This window comes from Onychostoma macrolepis, chromosome 13 (genome assembly GCF_012432095.1).
Source record: "Onychostoma macrolepis isolate SWU-2019 chromosome 13, ASM1243209v1, whole genome shotgun sequence".
NCBI classification, from domain to species: domain Eukaryota; kingdom Metazoa; phylum Chordata; class Actinopteri; order Cypriniformes; family Cyprinidae; genus Onychostoma; species Onychostoma macrolepis.
In genome coordinates, this window is record NC_081167.1 from 23,366,082 (window position 1) to 23,378,153 (window position 12,072).

The 12,072-nt window shown below is 37.4% G+C and overlaps 1 protein-coding gene across 13 annotated transcripts in view; it reads right to left on the reverse strand.

Moving 5' to 3' along the window:
• syne2b (spectrin repeat containing, nuclear envelope 2b) overlaps window positions 1–12,072 on the reverse strand; it is a 109,597-nt gene that overhangs the window by 19,453 nt on the left and 78,072 nt on the right. For all 13 annotated transcript variants that reach the window (XM_058795762.1, XM_058795764.1, XM_058795769.1 and 10 more), the window contains 21 exons: window positions 11,697–11,816; window positions 11,119–11,319; window positions 10,763–10,936; window positions 10,410–10,541; window positions 10,104–10,321; window positions 9,720–9,849; window positions 8,726–9,247; window positions 8,191–8,340; window positions 6,998–7,174; window positions 6,767–6,922; window positions 6,486–6,632; window positions 6,205–6,375; window positions 5,653–5,786; window positions 5,379–5,574; window positions 4,829–5,011; window positions 4,478–4,591; window positions 4,234–4,388; window positions 3,990–4,137; window positions 3,807–3,901; window positions 2,717–2,948; window positions 1,660–1,854 (listed from right to left, as the gene is read on the reverse strand). In XM_058795762.1, the coding sequence (XP_058651745.1) occupies window positions 1,660–1,854; window positions 2,717–2,948; window positions 3,807–3,901; window positions 3,990–4,137; window positions 4,234–4,388; window positions 4,478–4,591; window positions 4,829–5,011; window positions 5,379–5,574; window positions 5,653–5,786; window positions 6,205–6,375; window positions 6,486–6,632; window positions 6,767–6,922; window positions 6,998–7,174; window positions 8,191–8,340; window positions 8,726–9,247; window positions 9,720–9,849; window positions 10,104–10,321; window positions 10,410–10,541; window positions 10,763–10,936; window positions 11,119–11,319; window positions 11,697–11,816 (3,750 nt within the window). The remainder of the gene's footprint in view (window positions 1–1,659; window positions 1,855–2,716; window positions 2,949–3,806; window positions 3,902–3,989; window positions 4,138–4,233; window positions 4,389–4,477; window positions 4,592–4,828; window positions 5,012–5,378; window positions 5,575–5,652; window positions 5,787–6,204; window positions 6,376–6,485; window positions 6,633–6,766; window positions 6,923–6,997; window positions 7,175–8,190; window positions 8,341–8,725; window positions 9,248–9,719; window positions 9,850–10,103; window positions 10,322–10,409; window positions 10,542–10,762; window positions 10,937–11,118; window positions 11,320–11,696; window positions 11,817–12,072) is intronic.

The following is a 12,072-nucleotide window of genomic DNA, read 5'->3' on the forward strand; positions in this document are numbered from 1 at the left end:
CACACATGCATCTACATGCTAATACTGTACACACATATCACATATACAGTATAATACAAGTAAAACCATATTATAATAACACATACTGCACAGAGGAAACTCCCAAGAATATGGCAAAATGTTGCAGTGCAATGGCACTCATTTTATAAGGTGTTGCGTGAGAAATGAAGACAGACAAAGTAATGTGAGAGAGAGACAGAAAGGCTGAGACAGACAGGAAGAGCTGTAAATCCCTAGACAGGCTTTACTATAAACCCTTTAGCACATGACAAGTGCATGCACTCATGAACACACACACACACTGGTTTCCATGTTTTATAGGGACATTCCATAGACATAATGGTTTTTATACTGTACAACTCTATTTTCTATCCTCTTACCCTAAACCTATGCTTCACACAAAACTTTTAGCATTTTTATATTTTCAAATCACTTCATTCTGTATGATTCATAAGCTTGTTTCTTCATGGGGACCTAAAAAATGCCACCGCAAGGTCAAAATTTACTGGTATTACTATACTTGTGGGGACTTGTTGGTCCCCATACTGTAGTGAATACCAGTACACACACACTGCTTTTGTTTTCTGTGTCATCATATTATCTGGATGAGGAGCAGAGAAACAGATATATAGTGACAGAACAAAGACAGAAAGACAGACAAATAGACCTGCATGAAGACTTTTTGGGTCAGTAACACTGATTTTAAAATGATTGTGCTTGTATGTTTGTGTATTAGTGTGTGCAAAGGTTTGATCTGGATTAGTCCAGCTGTGGAATCAGAGGGAATGTAGGTCAAACTCAGCTGGACTCATTCTTGCACAAAACCACCATAATACAGAATCTCCTTATTCTACACACACAATCCAACATTTAGTGTTGTCCTGCATCATTCTAGAATGGGAGTATATAATGGCAGAGTTTATTCCTGGTGAAGTTTTAGACAGGTCCATACATGGACAGACAGTTAATAGTTTGTTCGTTCTCTGAAGCAGCTCATGTAAGGTGTTCATAAGATTGACAATCCATAACCTGCTCTTTCCTAGCTAAGCTGCTATTTCTTATCTAATCATAAAATCATATCAAATCATAAAACAGGCTACTGCAAAGTGAAATTTGCCCTTGGAATTTTTATGTAAACTTTACTCTCATAAATGCTGATATGCAGATAGAAATGATATCTGACTTCTAGAAAATACTTTTCTATTTGTTCATAATTACAGGATTTCCAAAAAAAAAGAAAAAAAAAGAGAGAGATTTCCATTTCACAATGGAAAATTTCTAATGATAAAATATTTTACAGCTGAGCATCGAAAAATTTTACAAAATTGTATATACTGTACTATCTATCAGTTTTTTCTGGACATTTCCCTGACTTTTTAACAATTAATTTCCCAGTTTTAGAAGTCGCAATTTTAAAATTGCCTAATGCTTCCACGCTATCATGAGAATCCTGTTTTAGAAAAAAGCCTAACACACTACATAGCTTTATGGATTTCCCATGTGACCTTTGACCTTCAACATAAGGATAAGGATAAATATTGTGACATTATCATCATCATCATCACAAGTTTACCTTGTAAATGCAACAGAGCTAAGCAATAAAACACAAGAGTTAGTTCATTCAAAGGTCCCATTTCAAACCCAATCAATCCATCTTACCTTTATGATGTCAGATGTGAGAGTCTTTCTCTTTCCCAGCATGCACTGGCATTGCTCCCAGTCCTCCTGCAGGGCTGCCAGGTCTGTCTGCAGCTGCATTTGCGTCTGTGTGTCACTCACGGAGAACAGCTGCCTGCCTACCTCCATCACACACAGATATGCAGAGACTGACCTTTGAAACAACAGCTCTGTTCTCTTTACAGGGACAGAGAGAGAGAGAGAGAGAGAGAGAGAGGAGGGTGAGAGTGAAGGGGACAGACAAAAAAGAGAGAGGGAGAAATGGTGAAACAAACAAACTGACTCTTTTGTCACTAACAATTTCAAGCTAGGTGTCAATAGAATACATTATAAAGTGTAAATATAGAATAAATCAAGTAGTTAATCAAAAACAAAGAAAATATATTATTCACAATGAATAATAATTATTTCTAAATATTTCTAGGCCAATAAGTGTTTGACATGTACTACCAGAAGAGATAACTGCAAATTTGAACATATAGAAATGTATATGCAATTATTTTAGGTGTGTATAAAAGTTTGGGATGAGTAAGATTTAAACATATTAATATTTTTATTCAGCAAAGATCAAAGTGGCAGTAAAAACATTTATAATCTTACAAAAGGTTTCTATTTCAATAAATGTTGTTCTTTTGAACTTTCAATTCCAAATTCACAGTTTCCACAAAAAGAATAAGCAGCACAATTCTGTTTTCAACATTGATAATAATAAATGTTGTTTTTAGCACCAAATCAGCATATTACAATAACTTCTGAATGATCATGTGACACTGAAGACTGGAGCGATGACTGCTGAAAATACAGTTTTGCCATCATAGGAATAAATCACATCTTAAAATGTATTAAAACAGAAATCTATTTTAAATTATAATAATATTTTACAATAGTAGGCTACTGTTTTTAAAGTATTTTAATCAAATAAATGCAGCCTTGGTGAGAGTAAGAAACTGTGACTTGTACAATATATTCATTATATATTCAATATATATATATATATATATATACATATGATAATGATATTTGAAAATCATCTTGTTACCTTCAGATCTTCCAGCAAGAGGCGCAACTGCAGGACACTACAGTGTGTGGGACCAGCAGGCGACAAGAGTGTGTGTGAGAGTGTGAGGAGTTTGCGGAGTTTCTGCATTGTGTGTGTATAAAGCTGCCAGTGCTGTATGAGCCCTTCCACTAGAGCGCGCCGTTGAGCTGCTCTCTGCACCGCCCCCTGCCAGTGCTCTCTTAGCTGTGCCAGTTTTAACAGGAAATCACTCCTGAGGGCACAGGCAAGGTGGTTAGTAAAACTACAAATCCCATGTTGAATTCCAAATATAAAGCTTACAAGTATCAACTTAATATTTATAAAAGTAGGACATTTTATGACAAAATGATAAAAATACTTTATTACACTATGTTTCAAAAGTTTGAGGTCAGTACAATTTCCTTAATGTTTTTGAAAGAAGTCTCTTATGCTCCCTAAGGCTGCATTTATTTGATCAAAAAACAGTAATATTGTGAAATATTATTACAATTTTAAACAACTCTTTTGTATTTTAATATATTTTAAAATGTAATTTATTTCTGTAATGGCAAAGCTGAATTTTCAGCATCATTACTCAGTCTTCAGCGTCACACGATCCTTCAGAAATCATACTAATATGCTGATTTGGTGCTCAAGAAACATTTCTTACTGTTATCAATATTGAAAACTGTTGTGCTGCATAATGTTTTCGTGAAAATCATGAAACATTTTTTTTTTTCAGAATTCTTTGATGAATAGAAAGTTCATAAGAACATTTATTTGAAGAAAAAAAAACAATCTTTTTTTCAGGGGTGCAAACTCGTCGGGTGAAAAAGGTGACAAACCAAACTAACACCCCCTCTTTTTACAGATCTACGATTCAGGTGAATGACCTATTTCAGGTGGCAATTTCGCGAAGGTGACAAGTTGCACCCTGTTTTTAACATTATACATGTTTTTACTGTCACTTTTAAGCAATTTAATGCATCCTTCCTGAATTAAAGTTGTGATTTCTTAAAAAAATCATGCTGACCCCAAACTTCTGAATGATATTGTATGTCACAAGCAATCATACAAAACAGAGATAAAAAAACATGTTGAGAATCGTCACCTGTCCTCCACATCTCCCTTCTGCAGCAGGAGGAGAGATTCACTGATCACAGAGTGAAGGATCTGATGGCCTAAAGACAACTCAGCCTGAAAACACTAGAAGAAAAGGAGAGAAAAGGGTAGATTTTTATGGGATCTATATGATCCATATGTGTTGCGTTTATGGGTGTGTCGACTGTTGTACTTGGTGCGTTCGTTGTTGTTCTCTCAGTCCAGGGTAAGTCGATGCGATTTCTACAGCCAAACTGTCCTCCATGCGCTGTAGGAAAGCCAGCCAGCTCTCACATCTCTGCTCAAAGCTCTGCTGCTGGAGAGAGGCTGCCTGCAACTCACTAAACACACAATATACACATAAAAATGTAATATGCTTTGTGTTGAATCTGATATTAGTATCTTTCTCAGGTGATCAGATTGTAAGTGCCAGTCACCTGCATTTCTCCTGAGCATGTGCGGAGGCCTGTGCCCACTTCCTGTTGAGGTGCTGAAGCCTCTGTGTCACGGGGTCACTGAGCGTCAGCCTGTAGCTGAGTGTGTTTATCAGATCCAGATCAGGAGAGAGAGAACTGATCTCCATCAGACCTGACTGTAAACAAGGAAATACAGAAACTATTAATAATGGGGATTTCTTCAATAAAATGATGTGAGTGAGTTATGCATGTGCGTGTTTATCACCTGAGATATATCTGTGAGTTCGCTGTCTATCCGTTGCTTGCTTTCCCACTGCTGTAATTGTGTTTCGAGAGACTGGAATAACCTTTCAAATTCTTGAAATTGCACAAGGTCCTCCTGAACAGATATGCATATTTTGAATTACAGTCAAAAAAGCTGTGATCATTGCAGACTACTATTATGATACTTAATGGTGCTATTATTGTGGGGGGTTTTTTCTTTTTGAAACTTGACAGACCATGGACATAGTATGCAGAAAAAATAACAACAGATGAGTTTTGAATGAAATGAGAGAGAGTACATACTTCAAACACTTCCATGTTCATTAACACACATAATGTGCGTAAGTCTTACCTGCATGTGTTCAATTCTTCCTTTCAGAGTCTGTTCTAACTGCAGGTAACCACGTGTTAACAAACGGCATTCTGATTTGATGAAAACAGCATCCTCATCATCCATCTGTTCAATCAGATCCTTAGATACTTCAAGAACTTCATTCAAATCAGTCTGTAGAGTCTCTGAGCATTTCTGTAATACCTAAAAGAAGGAAATAAGGACAATAACACAGTCTGTGACATATATTGTAATGGAGTCCAAAAGTGTTTTGCATTTTTTCTTAATACTTATATTATATATATATATTTTTTTTTAATAGATCCTGACATGATTCTGCACTATTTATAGGTCATTAATCAAATAATTAAAAGTAATATTATATTGTAACATATTGCCTGTTTTATTACTTATCTAGAAATAGTGCATAATAATTTCCTCTTCCTTTTACATCATAACTCGTCTGACTTTAAAAAATCCCAGATTTTCATTGTGGTCTGGACCCCACTTAAGAGTGTGTGTTTAAATAGATGGTTATCTGTGGACATCTGTGTCTGTGCATTGTACTCACAGTCTTCAGCTCTGCGATGCTGTGAGTGAGTTGTTTATTGTCAGCGGGTGTTTTGGTGTGTGTGTTGAGCTGCTCTTTGAGATGTTGGAGCTGCTCTGAGCAGGAACGTCTCACATCAGAGTATCTCTGCCACACTTTCAGAAGACTGTGTGACCTCTGCAAGGTGTGTGTGACCTTTTCCTTCACCTCTGACCACCTACAGGGTGACACGGGTAGGAGCTTGAACATTTACATACACATTCGGATTGCTTTGCTGGTATGTGTGAAGTCTAACCTTGCTTTTTCTTTTTCTATATGCTCCAATAACACCTGGGCAGAGTCTGGGCTAATTCCACCAATAAGAATTGCTGTTGTCTTCGTAAGATCCTCCCACTGGCTGTCAATCTCCTTTGTCTCTGCTTTTAAGACCTGCAGATATCATTTGTGAATAAACATTATAATACATATCTCTGTCAAGCCAAAGGTTTATTTTTAAGTTAACAAATTTGATATATTTTTAAAAAAATGCAATAATATGTAATCACATATTTAAATTCAATAAAATATGGGTTGTGGCTAGAAGGGATACAGCTCCGACCGGAAACGAACAATGAAATTTATTTTCTATCTATTAGATTGTGTTTTATTAACGTCTAAACCTACCCCTTACAATAATGAAAAAATAGCAATTATTGTTGTACAGTGCGACAAAAATTATGCTGTATTGAGGTGCGCACGCCCAGTAGCGCCATTCGTATCCCTTCTAGCTTTAACCTAAAATATGTCATACTGTGACCAATCAGAAATAGCTTGGGAATAAAAAAATAATGTGGTTGATTAACAGCACCTGTATCTTATCAATGTTGTTCTGGAGGGCAGAGAGGGAGGGCAGAGGGGCGTGGCAGTACTCTAGTGATTGGTAGATCCTCATAGAGTTTAAAACTGTCAGACTCCTCCCACTTTCAAACTGAGACCACACCTTACACAGCTCTTTCAAGGTCTCCCCAAGGGCTGTACTCTAGAAAATGAACATTTATTATTAACTTCCTAATTAAACACACTCAAGAGTGTTTATAAATATTTGTTGGTTTTGTTTTAGTCCACAGGAACAAGTTTTTGCCTCCATACCTGTTGAGAGAGGTCAGTCAAAGATTGTGAAAGATTGTGAGCTTTTGAGAGGAAGTCTTTATCCCTGTCCTCTTCATCAGTGGTAAGTCTCCTCTTCTTCAGCTTAGCAAGTTCTGAGAATTTAGACTTCAACTTTTCCCCCAGCTCCTGAGAATGAAAGAAAGACAAGTAAGTTCCTCTCAAATGTAATATAAACACATTCAGATAAAAAGAAAATGCTTTTAAAGTAGGAGAGCATCAACATAATTAGTTACCACAACCAGAAAATATCAGCGACTCACTTCACAATCCTTCAGGTTCCTCTCAGCAAATGAGCGACTGATGGGTCTTTCAGCCAATCGCATCCATTGTTTTTGACCTTTGACCCAGCGCTGTAGGATTTGTAGTTTGTTATCTCGCTCTGCACACATCCTCACCTCATCTTCAGCATGTTGGATCTGAGAAGTACAATCCAAACAATGTTAATGTGAACCGGTTAGCGGAATAATAATAAATAATAATAATAAACTCACCAGTGTGTTCAGGTGAGCCTGTAGAGTTTTCCAGTGCAGATTGGCGTGTCCCAGATTTTCAGCAAATGCAGTGTGTTTGCACCTGCTGGTGTGAGAGTCAAAACCGACCTGCTTCAGCTCACACTGATTAATAAAGTCAACAGACATCTGCTTACATGCCATCTCTGTCTTCATCCCCTAGACAGAAAGAGAAGAAGAGACAGGAACGACCAAAACAAATGTTTTAATTTGCAGAAAAACTACTTCACCATCAGTAAATTCAATAAAATTGTGTTCTGTCAAAAAAGTCTGTAAAGTGTTATAGAGATTTATTATATAGGGAAAAAGAAAAGTACACTCTAAAAAATGCTGGGTTAAATATGGACAAACCCAGCGATTGGGTTGTTTTCAACCAACAGTAACCTTCTGGTTAGTAACCCAACCGCTGGGTCAAAACAACCCAATCACTGGGTTTGTCCATATTTAACCCAGCATTTTTTAGAGTGTAAGAGTGAAATAGAGAGAGAGAGAAAGTGATTTTTTTTTTGTATCTGCTGAATGTTACTTTCTAAGCTTTACTTTGTACTTCACACTTTTTAATTTCATGCAGCTAAGCTTCAAACATTTTGGCAATGCAAATTTACAGTTGTGTCAAGCCAGTAAAGCACAAACTGAAATTGAAAGAGAAAAGAAAGAGAGTTAATTACACTGGCACGTTTTTTTCTTTGGTTATTTTCATACTGTTTTCCTTTGTGTTATTTATCTAAGCTTTCTAAGTGTACTCTGCATTATATTTTATTTTAATTCAATAGTTTTTCTTACTTTATACAACTCTTTTGCTCTGTTTTTAAGGCAAACATTTGGTTTTAACCCTAATAAACCACAATAAATTGAAAATGTAATGAAAGAGAAAAGAACTGTTCAATTATTACTAAATTTGTAATGTCTTCATTTTTGTTATATTTGTACTTTATACTATTTATTTTACTATAACTGAGTAAATTACTCGCAGATTTGAGTTACTTTTATAATTATTTTATTCACATATATTTGCTGATTTCTTTACAATTAGTTATTTTTACGTTATTAATTATTAAGAAAAATAATAATCTGTTATTTTGCACTGTTGTTTAATTTTGGATAAAATAAAATCCAAATCGAAGATAATTATTTTATTTTTTAATTGATAGAGAGATAAAATGCAAGCAAGGTACCTGATATGTTCTGAGCAGGTGTGTGAACTCTGCAGCAGTACAGATGTTGTGACCCTCTCGTTCAGCCGCCTGTAACCTGCTCTCAGCACCTGTAATCCAGCCACACACATCAGCCAGCAGTCCTTCAGGAGACAGGCACTCCACCACACTCTGAGAGAGAGAGAGCGAGAGAGAACAGAGAAATGGGCATAAAGAAAGATGAAAGTGATAGACAGAGGTGGAGAGAATAGAGAAGAAAGGAAACAGTGGAGCCGGGTGAGGGGTGACACATGTAATCAAAGAAGAAAAGGGGACGAGAACAGGAAAGAGAGGCCTGATAATGGATAATAAAAAGGACAGACTCTATTCCTCAAAGATTTCATCAACTTCCAAGTAATACAGGAAATCATGCCTGGATGGCTGCCTGACCTCCATGATAAATTGTATACATGATGTTCTCCTTCAGAGAGACAATGCTCCAAACAGAAGAACATGAAACTGACAGGTCTTTATTTCCAACCATCCAGGATGTAGTTAGTAATGGAGTAAAATATACCTGATGCAGTCCCTGTTGGATGGCAGGAATGGTTGTCTGTATTTCCACCCAGTCTTGCTCCACCTGAGACAGCTGGGACTGTAGAGTCAGAAGAACTGGGGACAGAACCATCTCTTGTTTTACAGATAAATCGAATACAGATGAAGTTGGTTCCTCAAAGATAACACCTTCTTTTGTGAACTTTCCATCTGATTCTTCCGTGGTAGAAGGATTTTCTTCTGAGAAGATGTTTTGAATAGAGGAAACATTGGTTTCTGAAGGTAAGGTGACATCTAAAGACGAGGAGTCTTCAGGGTTGTTATCTAGGACAACGGAGGTCCGGTTGCTAGTTTCACTTGGCTGTAGGTCTTCAGAGGTTGTTGTATTTCCATAGGGAGTGGAGGTTCTTGGAGCACTGGTGGTTCTGATGATCTTTTGTGTCTCAAAGTTGTGCTCTCTTTCATTGAGCAACAGGATCAAAGATCCAGAACTGATCACTGATGCCTTTAGGGCCGATTTCTCCTCTAGCTCCTTCATGAACTCCTGTGTCGAAAACATCACAGATATAAAAATGTCCTAATATAACCAGTGTTGTAATCGTTAAAACTAAACTTATCAAATTATTTTCATTAATTCAAATTAATATTAATTTAACTTGCATAAAAGAAGGTTTCTCTGTTGAAAAACCAGCATATGCTGGTTAGGTATGTTGTGAAGCATGGTAACCAGTCATGAGCTGGTTTAAACTGGTCATGTGCTGGTCAGCAACTAGCTCCTGCTCGGGACCAGCTCATAACCAGCTCAGGACCAGTTTAAACCAGCTCATGACCAACTAAGGACCAGCTTAAACCAGCTCAAAACAAGCTGCCATGCTTCAAAACATACCTAACCAGCATATGCTGTTTTTTTCAACAGGGTTTATGTAGCTTCTGTAACTATCATCAAGTTTTTAATTATCTTATTTTAAAAATAATCTAAACTAAAAGCAAATGATTAGAATCACTGGTTGACTGACTGTGAAGTGCTGAAAATGGGAGAGGGCGTCCACTTCCTGTTCAGCTGTGGTTATGTGATCTCTCCATGCATGCAGGCGTTCTCTGGCTTGTCGCATCCACTCATTCAGAGCCTCTGAATCGCTTTGGTACCTGGAAAAAAGTGTAGTGGTAATTCTTTATATTTTTCCTTTGTGTAAATTTCCGTCTCTCAGTCTTTCTACACAACTCTCCCTTAATAAACATAATTTGAGCCACAATTGAGTGAATACATATGGCTCAAAATATTTAGATTTTAAAAGACTGAGATAGCATAGAATTCTGCATATTGTATAATGAAATGGCAAGAATTCTTTCAGAGTGAAAATGCTGGCTGGCTTAATTTTACCCACATCATGCATTTTTACCTGTTCCCAAACTTCTTAAAATGGAGGGTGGAGTGTAGTCCTTGCTCCACCCTCCTCTGAAGTGCACCCAATCGCTGTTCCAGTCTTGCTGTAGACACACCCACTATGCGTATAGGTACACCCACATCACTATTAGAAATCTGCTCCTGCTGTCTGCGGCCCTCATCCAGAACCAGACTGATCCGAGCTCTATTCTTCTTCAGAGCTGCCAGCACACTCTATCACAAACAACAAGAAGAATTTAAGGATCTTCAAAAATACATATACATGTGTGTCAGTTCACTATGTATAAGTCTAAACCATTACCTGATAGACAGAAATATTCTCGCTGAGCTGCTCCTCAGTTTGGTCCTGCAGAGGTGTTATGGGAAGTTGAGTCTCTAACCTTTGCAGAAGCGTTTCTAACCAGGACTGATTTTCATCGCATTGAGTGCAAACCTGAAATGCATCAAAGTGCTTATCAAGGGCAGAGGAGTATTAACTAAAAATATATAAAATCTGCTGTCGGTCATACAGTCTACAAGTTAATTTATTCACGCACTCATCAATCCCATTCGTTTGTTCTTTTATTTATACATCAACCCCTTTTCCATTCTTGTATCTTCTTGGCTAATGCAGCTTTCAATAAAGAAAAACTCTTGATTTTTTCGCTCTCGTACCTGCAGTGCTGAGTGCAGCACTGTGCCGACAGCCTGAGCCTGCTGCAGGACACTGGACACTTGACCTTCAACCTCAGACACTTCAGTCTCCCAGCCACAGGAGGCGCTGTCTGGCATCCGCACACTCAGTTGCTGCAGTCTCCTCAGGTGGGCACCCAGAGACAGGAAAAACGCCTATAGATTTACAAAGTTAGGGAGGTGAATGAGAGATTGCAGGACCTGTAATGGTGCTATAATGTGCATGATTCATGTGTGATGTAATGTATATTTGTTTTGGTTTTTTTTGTATTTGTGCAGCTGATTAACATGTGTGTGTGTATTTAGCTAGGCTGTTTGAAGGTGTGTGAGATGTTTACCGTGTGTGTGTTGAGGTGTGTCTGTATTTGTGCTGGATTCCTGAGCTCCAGCTTAGAGGTGCAGGTGAGTTTCTCTCCTCCAATCGTCAGGAGCATCTGCAGACCCTTCAGTATTTTTTCACTCATCTTCTGCTCATCTAGACTGCACTGCACAACTCCACAGCGCTGCTCTAGATCACTCCAAACACTCTCAAATTCCGCCTACAGAGAGTGTATATCACAATTTAAAATGTAATTTACTCCTGTGATGGCAAAGCTGAATTTTCTCCAGTTTCTCCAAGAAACATTTGTTATCTTTATCAATTGTGCTGCATAATGATGTTGTAATGGCACCAATAAATGGTACTTTTGATCAATTTAATGTGTCCTTTCTAAATATAATAAAAGTATTAATTTCTTTCAAAAAAAAAAAAAAAACTTTACTCATCCCAATCTTTTGAGCGGTAGTGTATATATTTTATTATTTTGTGTAAATTTGGACTTTATTTACAATTACGTACCATGCTTGCTACCAGAATTTGAATTGCAATTTAAAATGCATTTTATAGTATACTCTTAATGCTGCACATCCTCCATACCTCCAGTGTGCTGATCTGCTGTGTGAGGTACGAGGGCTGATCTTGACTCTCTGTCTCCTCTTTAAGTTCTGCCAGCTTTCTCTCATTCTGCTCCACTTCCTGTTTCCATCCAGCGATGGCCTTCACATGGAATCACAAATACAGAAAGGTCAAAATCTTAGAATTTAAGCACAGTGAACACCTAATGCTGTTATACTGCACATTATGCATTGAAATTATGCTTTTCCAATCAAATGAGTGGATAAAAACTAATAAGAAAAACTGTTTCTGGTACAAGAAACCCTGGCTAGCATTATGAGTGGTTTTCAGAGGAAACTTATAACTTATAAAATGCAGAGAGGTGAAGTGACACCGAAGTCAGCAAATGTACACTGAA